General features: G+C 43.0%; 1 protein-coding gene across 2 annotated transcripts in view; it reads left to right on the top strand.

Moving 5' to 3' along the window:
- The window catches only part of WWC1 (WW and C2 domain containing 1), a 73593-nt gene extending 61263 nt beyond the window's left edge, over nucleotides 1-12330 (top strand). For both annotated transcript variants that reach the window (XM_074883704.1, XM_074883705.1), the window contains exons 13-23: nucleotides 912-992; nucleotides 1902-1988; nucleotides 2741-2933; nucleotides 4298-4450; nucleotides 5052-5152; nucleotides 5938-6085; nucleotides 6792-6956; nucleotides 8394-8486; nucleotides 9342-9572; nucleotides 10933-11054; nucleotides 11585-12330. In XM_074883704.1, the coding sequence (XP_074739805.1) occupies nucleotides 912-992; nucleotides 1902-1988; nucleotides 2741-2933; nucleotides 4298-4450; nucleotides 5052-5152; nucleotides 5938-6085; nucleotides 6792-6956; nucleotides 8394-8486; nucleotides 9342-9572; nucleotides 10933-11054; nucleotides 11585-11651 (1441 nt within the window). In that variant the 3' untranslated portion in view covers nucleotides 11652-12330. The remainder of the gene's footprint in view (nucleotides 1-911; nucleotides 993-1901; nucleotides 1989-2740; nucleotides 2934-4297; nucleotides 4451-5051; nucleotides 5153-5937; nucleotides 6086-6791; nucleotides 6957-8393; nucleotides 8487-9341; nucleotides 9573-10932; nucleotides 11055-11584) is intronic.
- The last annotated feature ends 818 nt before the right edge of the window (nucleotides 12331-13148 follow it).

Here is a 13148-nt window from a genome sequence, read left to right as displayed (position 1 = left end):
CAGTCAGACAGTTGGGTGTCTTAGGGCCCCTGTGTCCCCTCAGTGGGACAGGGAGCTCTGTGCAGAGGGGAGGAGGGATAACGTGTGACAGTTACAGGAGGCCTCGCACGCACACTCGCGTGTCCGATGTTACTTCATGTTATTTGGGTTGTTGGCTTACCAGCCTTTGTGATGACTGCAGTATCACTTCGATGCCATTAATAAATGGTGAGGGTAAGAGGAGCAATACATTTCTCCTCTGTACTGAAATGTAATGAAATGCAAGAGAGTGGTAAGTAATATGGAAAATAGTTAGAATAATGCTAACCCTGTCTTCATGTGCTGCAGCATAGCCTCTGAGTCAATTAGACAATGAGTGTAGTTCTGGGGACTTTCAGTGCATAAAACTTTGGGGGAGGAGTACATTGGAAGGGACATGATGCAGGTAGCTGTTTCAAGGAAGACCAGTCAGTGTACTCTGTCAATTTTAATGTGCTTAAGGCATTTGATTTCTTAAAGAAACAAAGGAGTGACTTAAATCTAATCAAACTTGAAAACTTTTGCTCTCACGATGCAGGACAGGATTGCAGTTGTTAAGTCTTATTTCTGTTGCTGGGCAGTCAGCTGTCTTTACTAAAATCCAGTCAAGGGAACCCTTTAAAAATCCCCCACTGCCTTATTTTGCAGTCTTTTGTGTGGCTTTTTCTGGCAGTGAAAGGGGGAAGGCATATGACTTTCTGCTGATAAGCACTGTAATACATACCTCTAAGGATGATTGCACTTACTTCTTAAATGGGCTTTCTTTTAGCTGCGAATTTTACAAAATCCATAACCCAACCCCTGAACGGAAAGGAAAAGATCTTGTATCACCTAAATGCTAGCACTTCAGTAAGAGGGAAATCAAGTCCTTAATTGTCTTTGATTTCTTTCAGACCATGTGTGTCAGAAGTGATGGTGTTTGACAGTGATGATACAGAAGCAGTAGGGACAGCTAAAGTGCAAATTGCAATGAGGTAAGTGCTACACATTTTTATTGGATTTTCCTTCCAATGCAAAGACTGATGTATGGGATTTAAAAGATAGTGCTTTCTGTTGTTTTCTTATCCTGTTTACCCTGTCCTATTAGTACTGACTAACTAATGCCCTCTTTGTAGTGTAACTGAGAATTACCCTCAACTCCAGGAGGTCCTTGGCCCAGTTATCCTCTTTCATGTCAGTGGAAATCAACTGGTGATAGTGTGGTATGAGGGTGCAAACCAGCAGTGGGAGAGCACTGACAGTGCTGGGTTGGAGAAAGCGTTTTGCTGGCTTGCAGTTTCCTTTAGTGTGCAGCTTGTGGGGGAAGAACTGCTGAGAGTAAATGGCAGTCATAATCACTGACCACCCCAGGATCCCACAAGTAGTGGGTAAGGTGTAGGAAGGCAGGCACAGAGACATCTTCCTTAAATGACTTAGAGGAAGGTTTTTTATGATTTGAGGGAAAATAAGTTGCGCAAAACTCTCTTGTTATGGCCATCAACAGTAAAACAATGGTTATCTGTAACATCGGCACTGGTGTACTTCAAGTATTTCTACTTGTAACATTTTTATATTACAGTCATTATATGAGGCCTTTCAAAAGGTTTTAGTTACAATACAGCAATTTAGCTAGACCTCAGGAAAAGCAATGTGTGTTAGGTCAAATCTGTAGTCCATTGTATCTGAATTCCTAAGTTCTGGATGTTCTGGTAGCACATCTTCATGTAATATCAAACTGGTTTTGTTTTAAACTATAGGCAAGCCATGGTCTCATTATAGTTTTGTCTTCTTTGTAAATTTTCAATATTGTTTGGTTCTGTTAATGAAACAAGGGGAATACTCATTCATGGAGTCCACGGCAGACTTCTCTAATAATAATGCTTTTTTGTGTCTTTCCAATTCAGATATGATGACAAAAATAAACAATTTGCGATACTGGTCATCCAGCTGAATAATGTTCCAGCACTGCTGTTACAACAAGATCAAAAAGTGTAAGTGGGTGAAATAAACACGCTTGAAGTATTTGTATTAGAATCCAGTGGGAATTAAACAGATGTTGGGTTTTGTGTTTTTCACATTCTTCAAAATTTACCCTTTCTGAAATGCTTCTACACTTTGTTATGTGTAGCAACATTTATGAACTAATAAACTCGCAAACTGAAATAAGGTGCAGTTCTTTCCTCAAAAGTCTGTATTTGCTAGGAAAAGACTTTCCTGGAATTAGCACTAGCTAGCAAGTGCCCAGAGCAACTGCATCGAGTGGAGAGGGGGCGTTTGTTCTGCCACAGAGCTCATCCTTGGACACCTCACAGATGCATGTGTGGGGAAGTGTACAGCTTCTACTAGACTCATTCGAGGCACGAGTTTTTTAAATTCAGCTGTGTGCTGAATAAGCCGACAAAAATTTGATTCATTCTTGCGTGGCTGTTTCTACCTACAAAAGGGTATGTTAGCAGTGTGACAAGTTGCACAGATGTAAACAACCATGTAAAACATAATCCCATGATGTTAGATTACAAGATTCAGAAGGATGAAGTCTGTGGCAACTCACGCCACTTCATGTCTCTGATGTTGTGACGAGATGTTCCTTTTTTCTCAATTGACTGATATTCCAAAGAATAGGGTAGGACAGTAATGTCCACAGCACTTAGGATGAATTTCACTTACAGATTTATGGAGCTGTTGCAATGGAGGGAAGTGCAGACCTGTACGGTAGTACTGATTGCAATGCTTTTTTCAACAGGAACATTCGTGTGGCTGTCCTGCCCTGTTCAGAAAGCACAAGCTGCTTGTTTCGCACAAGACCAGTGGAAGCTTCAGACAATCTTGTGTACAATGAAGTATTTTGGGTTTCTATCTCTTACCCGGCTTTACGCCAGAAGACTTTAAGAGTCGATGTTTGCACTGTAGATAAGTCTCACCTTGAAGAATGTTTGGTTGGTATTAATCTCTATTTTAATATCTTTGTGTTTGTTTCTTCTTTTTAATTAGACAAAATTTTAAGCTCTGCAGTATGGCAATTTCTGTGAAAGTTTTCTTGATAATCTTTAGCTACATGATCTCTCCCAGGTAGTGTTCTTTGCAATAACAATTTTGATCAGGAAAAAAAATATCTATTAGGTAAATGTTTTGTAATGGAACTACTGGTGACTTTTCAGACTACTAGATGTCCCTTCTCTCACAATTTAATGTGAAACCCTACCTACTTTTCTTCCTTTGGAAACGTATGTTGTAATGTAATTGAGATGTAAATGGACTTACAGGAATTTGGAAGCCACTGTAGAATGTTAAAGATCTCTAAAGGATTTTTAAAAACTGCTCTTAATCTACACTATATGAGGATAGTTTTTTGAGTGCTAGTATTGCCATAGCCAGCTGCCCCCCTATTGTTAGAAGAGCTTTTCTGTTGCTCAGTATTACCTGAGCAAGTTGATTTTAATAGAACTATTTCTGGAGTATTGTACTCCAGAACACGAGTAGGGTGTGTTGAGCTGGGACATCAGCAACTATTAAGTTACAGAAAAGGCTATGTTTTGTCCTGCATGTGTTCCAGAGCATCTCCTTTGCCTGGAGGGGTACATGTTTTATGGTGCTTCTGCATTTCTTCCTTCACTTGCTTTGCAAAGCACACTTTGGTTCAGGAAAGCATCTGTGTTCCAAATGGGTTTTTTCTCTTCTGGTGGCATGTACAGTCCTACAGCACCCGAGCTCCAGGCGGGAGCGCGCTGACTTGCAGGAGGTGTGCTCAGCATGCAGTCTGCTGGACTGGGCTGGTGCAGCGGAGTCCACTCAGATTAGATAAATTGCAAATCACTTTTACTTTGGTTTTGAATATGTCAGGTTGTTTACTAAATGTAACACAGTAAAAAATGACAAGGCAGATGAAGAGGAGTGGAATATACAAAGCTAAATAAAGCATCTCGGTCTGAGGCCTGATTTTTGTCAGCCTTGCAAATTTCTTGAAAGGGAGTCTTCATCTCCTGTACCTTTCTCTTTTTCTTTGAGGCTCTGTCCATAATTTATCCTGGCTGCAGTAGCACTGTTCATACTTCTGGATTCTTGTACACAGGAGCTGTAATGAAACACTTGCCACTTGGATTGGAAGCCCTAGACAATGTTAAAAGTATTTAAACATAAAGCATTACTAGTGCTGGTGAAATGGGGATAAACAGGGCAATTTTTCTTTTTGTCAGACTTGCCGAAGTCAATTAGTTCTGGATTTTCACTCTTACTTCTTCTTATTGGTATGGTAGTTGTTCATTTTAGTATTACACTAAAACTGTGTTTTTGCACTCAATAGGGTGGAGCACAAATTAGCCTTGCTGAAATATGTAGATCCGGAGAGAAATCAACCCGTTGGTATAACCTCCTTAGTTATAAGTATCTGCAGAAGCAAAACAGGAAAAATAAACAAGGAAACATTCACTCTGAAGTACCCTGCACTGAAAAAACAGTAAGAACAACTGCTTAAACAGATCTCTTCAAAACAGTACTAATGAGAGGGTTTATGTGGCTGAAGGACTGTTAGAATAGACGAGAAGCGAAGGCTGGTGTGTTTATATTTAGAACTTCAAAATGTCATTAAGTGCAGCGGAATAATTAACATGTCGATTACAGATATGCCCTTGTCCTGGGCTAAATACTTACTGAAATCTGCTCTCCTCACAAAGCTGAGGGATGTGGTATGCGGTCTGGTGTAAGTGATGTGTGAGCTCTTGCCTTTCTTCCCACCAGACAGTTCACCTTCCTGCAGTGGACTTGGTGAGCGATTCAAGATACAGACTTACCTTTGCACGTGCATGGCACGCGATCTGCTCAGCCTCGAGCTGCACATGTGCATACGCCAGTGTAACTGGGGGAGGTGGGCCAGGTATGCTCCACAGGCTTGACTGAGCACTGCCTGTGCAATAGGCTGCTTGAAGAACGCAGGTGTAGAGACTATGACTCTCTCCTGCCACCAGAGGAAAGCTGGCTGGGGCTGTTCTGACCAGAAAGGCTGGGCGCTTTGCAGTTTGTGAGTCGTATCTTCACAAGAAGCCTCTTGCTCTCCTCAGGACTCTGTCTCAGCACTCTTAGAGCGGACAGCTGTTGAACTGGAAGCTGTGGAGAAGAAACTGGAGGAAAGCAGAAGCACTTTAACTAGTGGAGAGAGCTGGTAGGTAGCATCCCACCATCTCAGAGTTGTGGGATGATCAGAGCATTTGGAGATTCATGTGCAGAGAAGAAAGCAGATGATACAGAGCTGTGGGAGGCTTCTGTCTCTTCTGTTTTGGTGAAAAATCCTGTGTCTTCTGTTCTGGAGGTTGTGCTTGGGAATGAGAACAAAACTGATAAACACTGAAAATAGTCAATAGCACTTTGCTAATTTTGTTGTTTGTATAATGTTGTATGGAAATCCATGAAAGCTCCACTGTACGGTGAATGCTTTGCTTGAACATTAATTTTGGCTGTTGCTTAAATTGTTCAGATTCAGATTTTATTAATGAAGCCTAACATTTGAAATAAAAAGCACGCCTGACCAATGGATTTGATGGAGAAGCCAGCTGTGAGTTCAAAGGAGCTGAAAAGGATGTTAAACCAAGGCTTTGTCCAGCATCACTTTTTAAACTAAGATTAATGGCATCCTGGGAGCTCCCCTTAAGATGCACTCACCTTAAGCTCAGACCACATGGCTGAACCCTCAGCTTGCTTCTTCTGAAGCAAGAGTAGTATGACATTTTTGGCTGTAATGGTTGCCTTCTGGTGCAGATTCACTCCAGTTTCAATTATTCCCTTATAAACCTGTGTTTGTGTAATCTCAGTGGTTACAGAAGCTGCCAGGTACAATTGGCTGCCCTGGGGACATGTTTCTGTCCAGCAGCTTACAGGAGGTAACTCCTGCTCCAGCACCAGAATATTGTCCACCATAGGCCAGTTCAATAACAAAGCTGTTCTTAACAGGCAAGATGAAGAGGTTCCTGATCAGGAAGAACAGGATGAGATCAGTGAAAATGAAGCAGAGGAGGAGGAAGAATTCTGTGCCGGAAAATCGCTGTGGGAAACAGAAGAAAGTTTGAATTCCCAGCTGCACGTGGAAATAGCAGTGAAGGTAAAGTCAAGGGCCTTTTGAACAGAAAGATGAGTTAAGCTTCCCGTTGCTCAGCTGACTGGGTTGCTGTTGGGCTGAGCAAGGCTACAGCAGTTATGTGAAAGATCGTCATTGACGTTTAAATGTTTATGTACCTGAAATCTTTCTAAATAACTCTACATGACCATTTTGTCCCACAGTTAATATAGCATCATTTCATGCCTTCTTGTTGGAGCTCATGAAAACTGTTTTCATTAATGTGACAGTGGCTTTGACCTTGTTTATTTCTGAACGTAGTTGTAGTCTGTAACAAACGTGTGCTGTACACGTGCTCTCTGTGCGTGTACATACAGCGATTTGGATCTCTGCTGGATGCACAAGTAAGGGAATGGTCTTTAAAATCATACCTCTGTTCTGTGCGAGATTGCCAGGTCACACTGATGTACCGGATCAACAGGCAAAGCTGGTTGGAATCCATTGTGTTGTGCAGCGATCAATGGATGTGGAGCCCTTAGGGAGCGATACAGTTAATGTAGCAGCTATTGAGTTCAAAGAGTGCGGTGTCAGGACACCCTGCATGAACAGGGCTAAAGAATATCTGGTTTTTAATACGATGCCTCTGGGACCGAAAGCGGAGACATCTCACAGGTGGCTGTCAGACAGCCCTGGGTGTGTGTCATCGGTAAGATGGCAGGCTGGCATTTACACTGCACTGTCTGTCTTTCAGGTGGATAAGGAGACAAACACAGAGAGCCTTGCACAGTCTTCTACCGTAGTTCGTCCGAAAGACAAAAGAGCAGCAAATCCACCCCAAACTCAGTTTGTCAGAGGTAGCACTATCATCCGCTCAAAAACATTTTCACCAGGACCACAAAGTCAGTATGTGTGTCGGGTAAGGAAAATGCAATCCTGAGGTTATAAATGCTGTTTTTCATTAAAGAATGCATGATATCAGCGTTCACTTAGTCTGAATTTTTCAGAGACCTGACACTGCTTTCTTCTCTTCCCCTCTGACTTCAGAAGTTGCTCTGTCCTCACCTCCTAGACAGTATCTTTCCTTGGAACTAATGGTATTAAGCGCAAATTTATAAAATACATACACCTATGTTTGTGGTACATGCAGCATGTTGAGATGCCCAAACTAACCTGGAAGGGCTGCTGTAAGACAGTGATGAATAAGCTGCATATCAAACCCTTTCCTGCTGCTTTAAGACTATTCTTGCACTGAGTTAGCTGTGTCCACCTGACTTCAGATGAGGTGAACATGAAAGCCTGATAGAAATGGAAAGGTAAGTACCTGATAACATCAGCAAAAAAATTGTGGAAGCTTGAAAGTCTCCAGTGTCCTTTGTCTGTAGATAACTGAACAGGCCACATACTGGGTCAGGATGTCACTTCCACTGCTTTGAAATAATTGTGAACAAATATTTCCTGGATTGAGGGTCAGCCTGAACTATAAATAACTCATCTTTTAAATTGAATTGGCAAACAAGCAAGCACTGCATTTTATCACGCATGACCTGTTCTAAGTGGGCATGCTCTTAATACAGCTGAGCCGGATTTGATGTGCAGGTTTTCTCTGATTCAGAAGCAGGTGCTTCCGTAGAAACAAACCTTATTTAATTTGCAGCAGTGGCCTGTGCTTGGATGATGGAGGTACTGTGTCCCAGCACATGCAGATCCCATACACCTGTTCCCCCTGCCCCCAACTTTGAGAAGGAACATGAGAAGGGAATTAAACCCTACTTGAGTTGAGCTCTTTTTAAGGGTCTAGAGACAATCACAAAAGAAGGCAGGCTGTATGTGTGTAACATGACAACTCCTAAGTTGAAAAACCCAGGGGGATAGCTTACAGGTAAACCTACCTCTTGTACTACTAGCTTAAAATACAGGTGACTGAAAGAAAGAGAAATCTCTCATAAAATAGTCCCATGTTTTACAGATGCTAGAAAAGAGTAATTGGGGTTTTTATTACTTAGAGCTTATTTTTCTAGGCTGTTTTGCCCAGCCTAGTTATTTGCACAGGAGAAGGGCAGTGGGGTAGAGTCCCGTATTATACCCTAACTTAGTTGTCTCTCTTTCCACACAGTCTATTCCCAAAAAGGGACAGAGTTCAAGGCTTGTGGTAGGACCTGGCCGTGCCAAATTGATTGCATGTTGTGCGCTCGGACTGGGGTGGCAGCTGTCCGCTGTAGCCTTTCACAAAACTTCATAGTTCTGCTTACATCACTGCTTATAATCATTTACAGAACCCTCTGATCTTACTAATGTGTGTATGCTGCTTCTATTTCTTCAATGAAAAATATGTGGTTTTCACTTTCATTTTCAGCTGAATCGCAGTGATAGTGACAGTTCAACGCTATCCAAAAAGCCCCCCTTTGTTCGAAATGCAATGGAGAGACGAAGTGTCAGAATGAAACGGGTAAAAACATCACCACTTTTTTTCTTCTCTAGCATAGACACTTGCAAAAAATGGAGAACTGTTTTAAAGGAGGAATTTGCAAACATAAATCAGTTGCCACATGCTTTCATTCACAACCTTTTATTTGTGTGTGAGAAGTCTCTCAAGGGTACTTTTCTTCCATATATCAGAATATGACAGGAATGTTTAAGTTGGAACTCACTTAGAACAATTTAGGAAGATGGTTCCTGGTATTTTCCATCTTTTCAGAGCAGAAGTAGCACAACCAGTTTTGCTGTGTTTATTGTTGCGAGATTCTTAAGTACTTAGAATAAATGTGAGGAGCTGGGCAAGAGGGTGAGGTGAATGATATCTCAGATGCTCAGGTGACCCTGTTGTAGCAGCTTCGTGGCACACAATGAACCCCTGTGCCTGTTGTGATGGCAATCACTGAAATTCCCCCAGGATACTGATGCTGAGCTCCTAAGGAGATGGTTTTCTTGAGGCAGCTTGTGTTTGAAACTAGCAAAAGGCAACATAGTATGTTACTGAAAAAACCACATTTTTTTCTGCTGCATTGTGGATTCATCTGAAGATGAGACATTAAACTTAGGAGAAAGGTGTGCAAGCAAGACTTGATTTGGAGAAGCTGCCAAGGAAGAAACTTGGTGGAAACACCAAAATCAAAAGGCTTACCTGTAAGACTTACTTGAGTTTGTGCTTTCTGTCTTGAGACAGATTGGAAAGCAGGATCAATACAGATGCTTTGTGCGAAGAGAAGTGTTGGAAAAATGGGTCTCCTGATGTATTTGGCCCTTCATGGGGAGTGGTCGGGACAGTTGTCATCACTGTGTTCATACACCCCTTCTTTTCTAGCCTTCAATCAAGTCCTTCGGTACAGAGCGCCTGATCCGCACTTCACTAGACCTGGAGCTGGACCTGCAAGCTTCAAAAACCTGGCACGATCGGCTGGTTCAGGAGATCTCGGTGCTGAGGGAACTGAAGGAACAGTTGGAACAAGCTCAAAGTCAGGGTGAAAAAGAGTTGCCGCAGTGGGTGAAGGATGATGAGAGATTTCGACTGCTGCTGCGGCTAGTGGAAAAACGAGTGAGTAATACCTGCCTCTGGATTGTATTCAACATGTTGAGAAATGTGATTTGAGAAACAGGGGACTTTGGACAGTCAGAAAATGAAGCCTTCGCACTGCAGTCACTCATGTCTTCCACTTACAGCTCCATCAAGCAAGCGATTGATAAGGGAAGCTGCAGTCCTTGAGTGTCTGGCTGTTCCTAGGTGTGGTATTTACAAACTGCAGAGTCTGTGTCTGCCTTTGCACAGACACGAGGGTTAGGCAGGTAGCAGTTATGTCTCTTGCTTCTTCTAAGAGAAATAATGGCTGCATAAAACTTGTGCAGTGATAACACTGCTTTAGAATAGGATCCTTATGCATATGAAGTGATAATGTAAGTCAGATGATTGACTTTCTGGCTTAATAGTATCTATCCTTCTGCTTATGAAAGGTGGACTGCAGGGCAGGGATGGAAAGGAGACAGAACTAATTACCAAGAATGTCAACAAACAGTTCATTAAACAATTTAGTTCGCTTTTATGAAAGTTGTCTTTCATTGCATTATCACTTTCCTGGAGAGGGTTTAAATAAAAATCATAAGCTTCAAAAGGAATGTATTTACAGATGAGGTAGGTAAAGCTTCAGAAATGTCTGAATAAGCCTGGGTAGGTAATGAGCAAGGTGGGCAGCCTTCAGTCATGTTTGGTGGTGTTTTTTTTAAAAAAAGTATTATTCCATAGCTAATTATCTTCATCCCTTAGACTTTTTGTTCTTTGCTGGAGTTTGTCCCCTCTTTAACTTCCTGTAGAGTTTTGTTAGTCCTGAACATTTACCAGCAGAGAGATTTCCTGCCTTCCCACAGGTGCGAATAAGAGAAGTCAAGTGCAGCCTCCCAGCCTGTAGTAGCTGTGGTGTGTCATGGTTAGCGCTTTCCTCACTGTCTACATCATGCTCTCCCTCGTGTATGGGGCTTCTTCTCAGCTGCTGTGATTTATCAGGGCACCTCTGCTGACACCAGGCAGAAACTAAGTTATGATGGCACCGGGTGTAGGAGCGAGTTGGTACAAGGTGCTCTTTGGGGCAAAGCTGGAAAATAGGTTGCCACATTCATGCTTGAGCTGATCTGCTGGCTTAAAAAACATATCAAGAAGATACAAGGAAGGTGCAGATGGCACCCATAATTCTTAACAAACGGCTGGAAGAAGACGTTACGAAAAGCGCTATTACAATGGTTAGCTGACAAGCCTTCAGTTTAGCTTCTGTGGCTCGTGATTTCCAGAGTCAGCATCTTCCAAACCCCTTAGACCTGAAGCTGAAATACTGCTGTATTTGCAGATTAGCTGGGATAAAATGATTCCTCCTGGAAACACAAACAACTCTTTTCCATTATTTGTTTAGGTTGAAAAAACAGAACACAAGTGTGAGCTCAAGGCTGATAAAATGATGAGAGCTGCTGCCAAGGATGTCCACAGGCTGCGAGGGCAGAGTCGGAAGGAGCCTCTGGAAGTACAGTCATTCAGGTAATAACAGGTCAGGTAGAGGGCAGGAAAAATTGACTGCTACCATGATTTTTCTGTGGATGACTAAGATACTGATGAGGAAAGCTAATCTTTGTAGAAATAGTTAACTGTTCTGCTTAAACAAAAACTTCTGTGTTGTTATATCAAAGTATAAGGTTTGAGAGTCAGGGAAACTAGCTGCAGCACTGCATGTGACCTCAAAGCAACCGGCAGCACTCCAAATCATTCTCCACCTGGCAACAAATTCACAAACCCTTTGTTTCATACAGAAGCAGCCCTCTGCTTCCTTAAGTAACATGCCTAGAAAGCCAAGAAACTGAGCGTTTCTGAAACGGCTTTTTAATGAACGTCAGTGTTGTAAGTTTAACTGTAAGGATGCCTCACGTCTGATACGTAAATAAAAGGTGTAGGTTGTGAGAGGACGTGCTGCTGCTCCTTGTGGTGACAGCTGGTGGGATAAATTTTAACGTGGATGATGGACGTTTCTGGCAAGACTTCTGTTGCATTAACAACTGATCATCTTTTTTTAGAGAGAAAATGGCATTTTTCACACGGCCAAGGATAAACATTCCAACACTCTCTGCGGACGATGTGTGATCACCATATAAAGTATTTGCTTTCTGGACAATTCTACAAATGCAGCTTGGGTTTTGAAGTTATTTATGTGGTATTATGAAGGTACCAAGGCATTTGTACATTAGAGCTTCTGTCAGTATGTGGATGTTTTGAAGATTTTTAGGTTAAAGTTATATCATCAGAGAAACCAGCATTAAAGTGACAAGATTGTATAGTTTGTATATTTAGGAATGTATTTTTGGGAAATAGAATTTTAAATAAGAACAAATGCAGCGTAAGGTGCTGTTATTCTTAAATAATGCTGTTTAGACTTTTTGTACAGCTCTACCTTTTAGAGGTTTTACTGCAATAAAATAAATTTGAAGAAACCTCACCCCTACCTTCTATGATGTTCTGCATCGGACTCTCCTTCGAGTGGTGTATTTTGTACCCTGTGGGGAATGCAGGGAGCCAGTTTTGACTCCCAGTGCTGTGAACGAATCCTCTGTGAGCTGTGAAGCATTTGTGTTTCCTGCCAGGTCATAAAAGTGGGTGTGAAGTTCAGAATACTTGCACTTTTAACATTTGTACTGCAGCTCATGTCTGTAATGGGTCTGTTAAGGTAACTTGGAGAGCCCATTGAAACCACTGCTGTGGGAGGAGGGCTGCAGGTTTTAAGTCCATTTTAGGTTTTTCCAATAAAGTGACCTTTCTGGACAAACCTGCCTTCTTGCTTTTTGTCTTGTGTGAACCTTCTCTTCAACTGGCACCTAAATTGGCTGGGTTTTTTCCTATCGCTAGCTGGAAGTGTATATACCTTTTAATGTATCTTGCTCTGTAAATCCTTCAGACCAGGCATTTTTTGTGAGGTAGGTGGTGGGTCACGTACTCTGGAGTAATTCGGGTGCCCCTGGGTTTCCCTTTTGTATAAGTTTTACCAAAGGCACTAGAGATGTAACTCACCCGCTCCCTGGTTTGTTACAGAAAAATGTTACTTTGCACATACTTGGGTAAGAGCCACTTGACCCACTGCTAACCCCAGCCCCAGCATCTTTGTGCCAAGCTTCTCCTTGCCGTGCTCACGGCTCTCACGGGGAACATTCCTCACCACCCTCCCCTGAAGCCTTGCAGTCGCTGTGTCACACGAGACCCTGTAGCTGACAGCGTTTCTTGTTTTTCCTCCCTGCCTCCGTCCATCTGCCGCCTTTTCCCCGGAGCTCAGCCCGCCCCTGCCAACGGCTGACGGGGTGCGCGGAGGCGGCCGGGGCAGCCCTCGGCTGCGCTGAGGAGACGAGGCACCAACGACGGCCATTTCCTACCCGCCCGCTGGGTCTGGAGGCGTCTCCGTGAAGGTTTTGCCTTCGGGGGTGCTGGGGGTTCGGGGGGTTGGCTGGGGTGAGCCTGGCCCTCCTGCAACACTGCAGCGGCGTGCGGAACTACTGCTCCCTCCTTCGCGTAGATGTGTGGGGGCCGCCCCGGGCGCGCTGGCGGAAGGAGCGGGGGCTCCCCCATTCCCGCCCTTCCCGCCGGGGCGCGCGG

This window comes from Strix uralensis, chromosome 14, assembly GCF_047716275.1.
Source record: "Strix uralensis isolate ZFMK-TIS-50842 chromosome 14, bStrUra1, whole genome shotgun sequence".
NCBI lineage: Eukaryota > Metazoa > Chordata > Aves > Strigiformes > Strigidae > Strix > Strix uralensis.
Note: the sequence above shows the minus strand (reverse complement) of the source record. Positions and strands in the feature narration are given on the sequence as shown.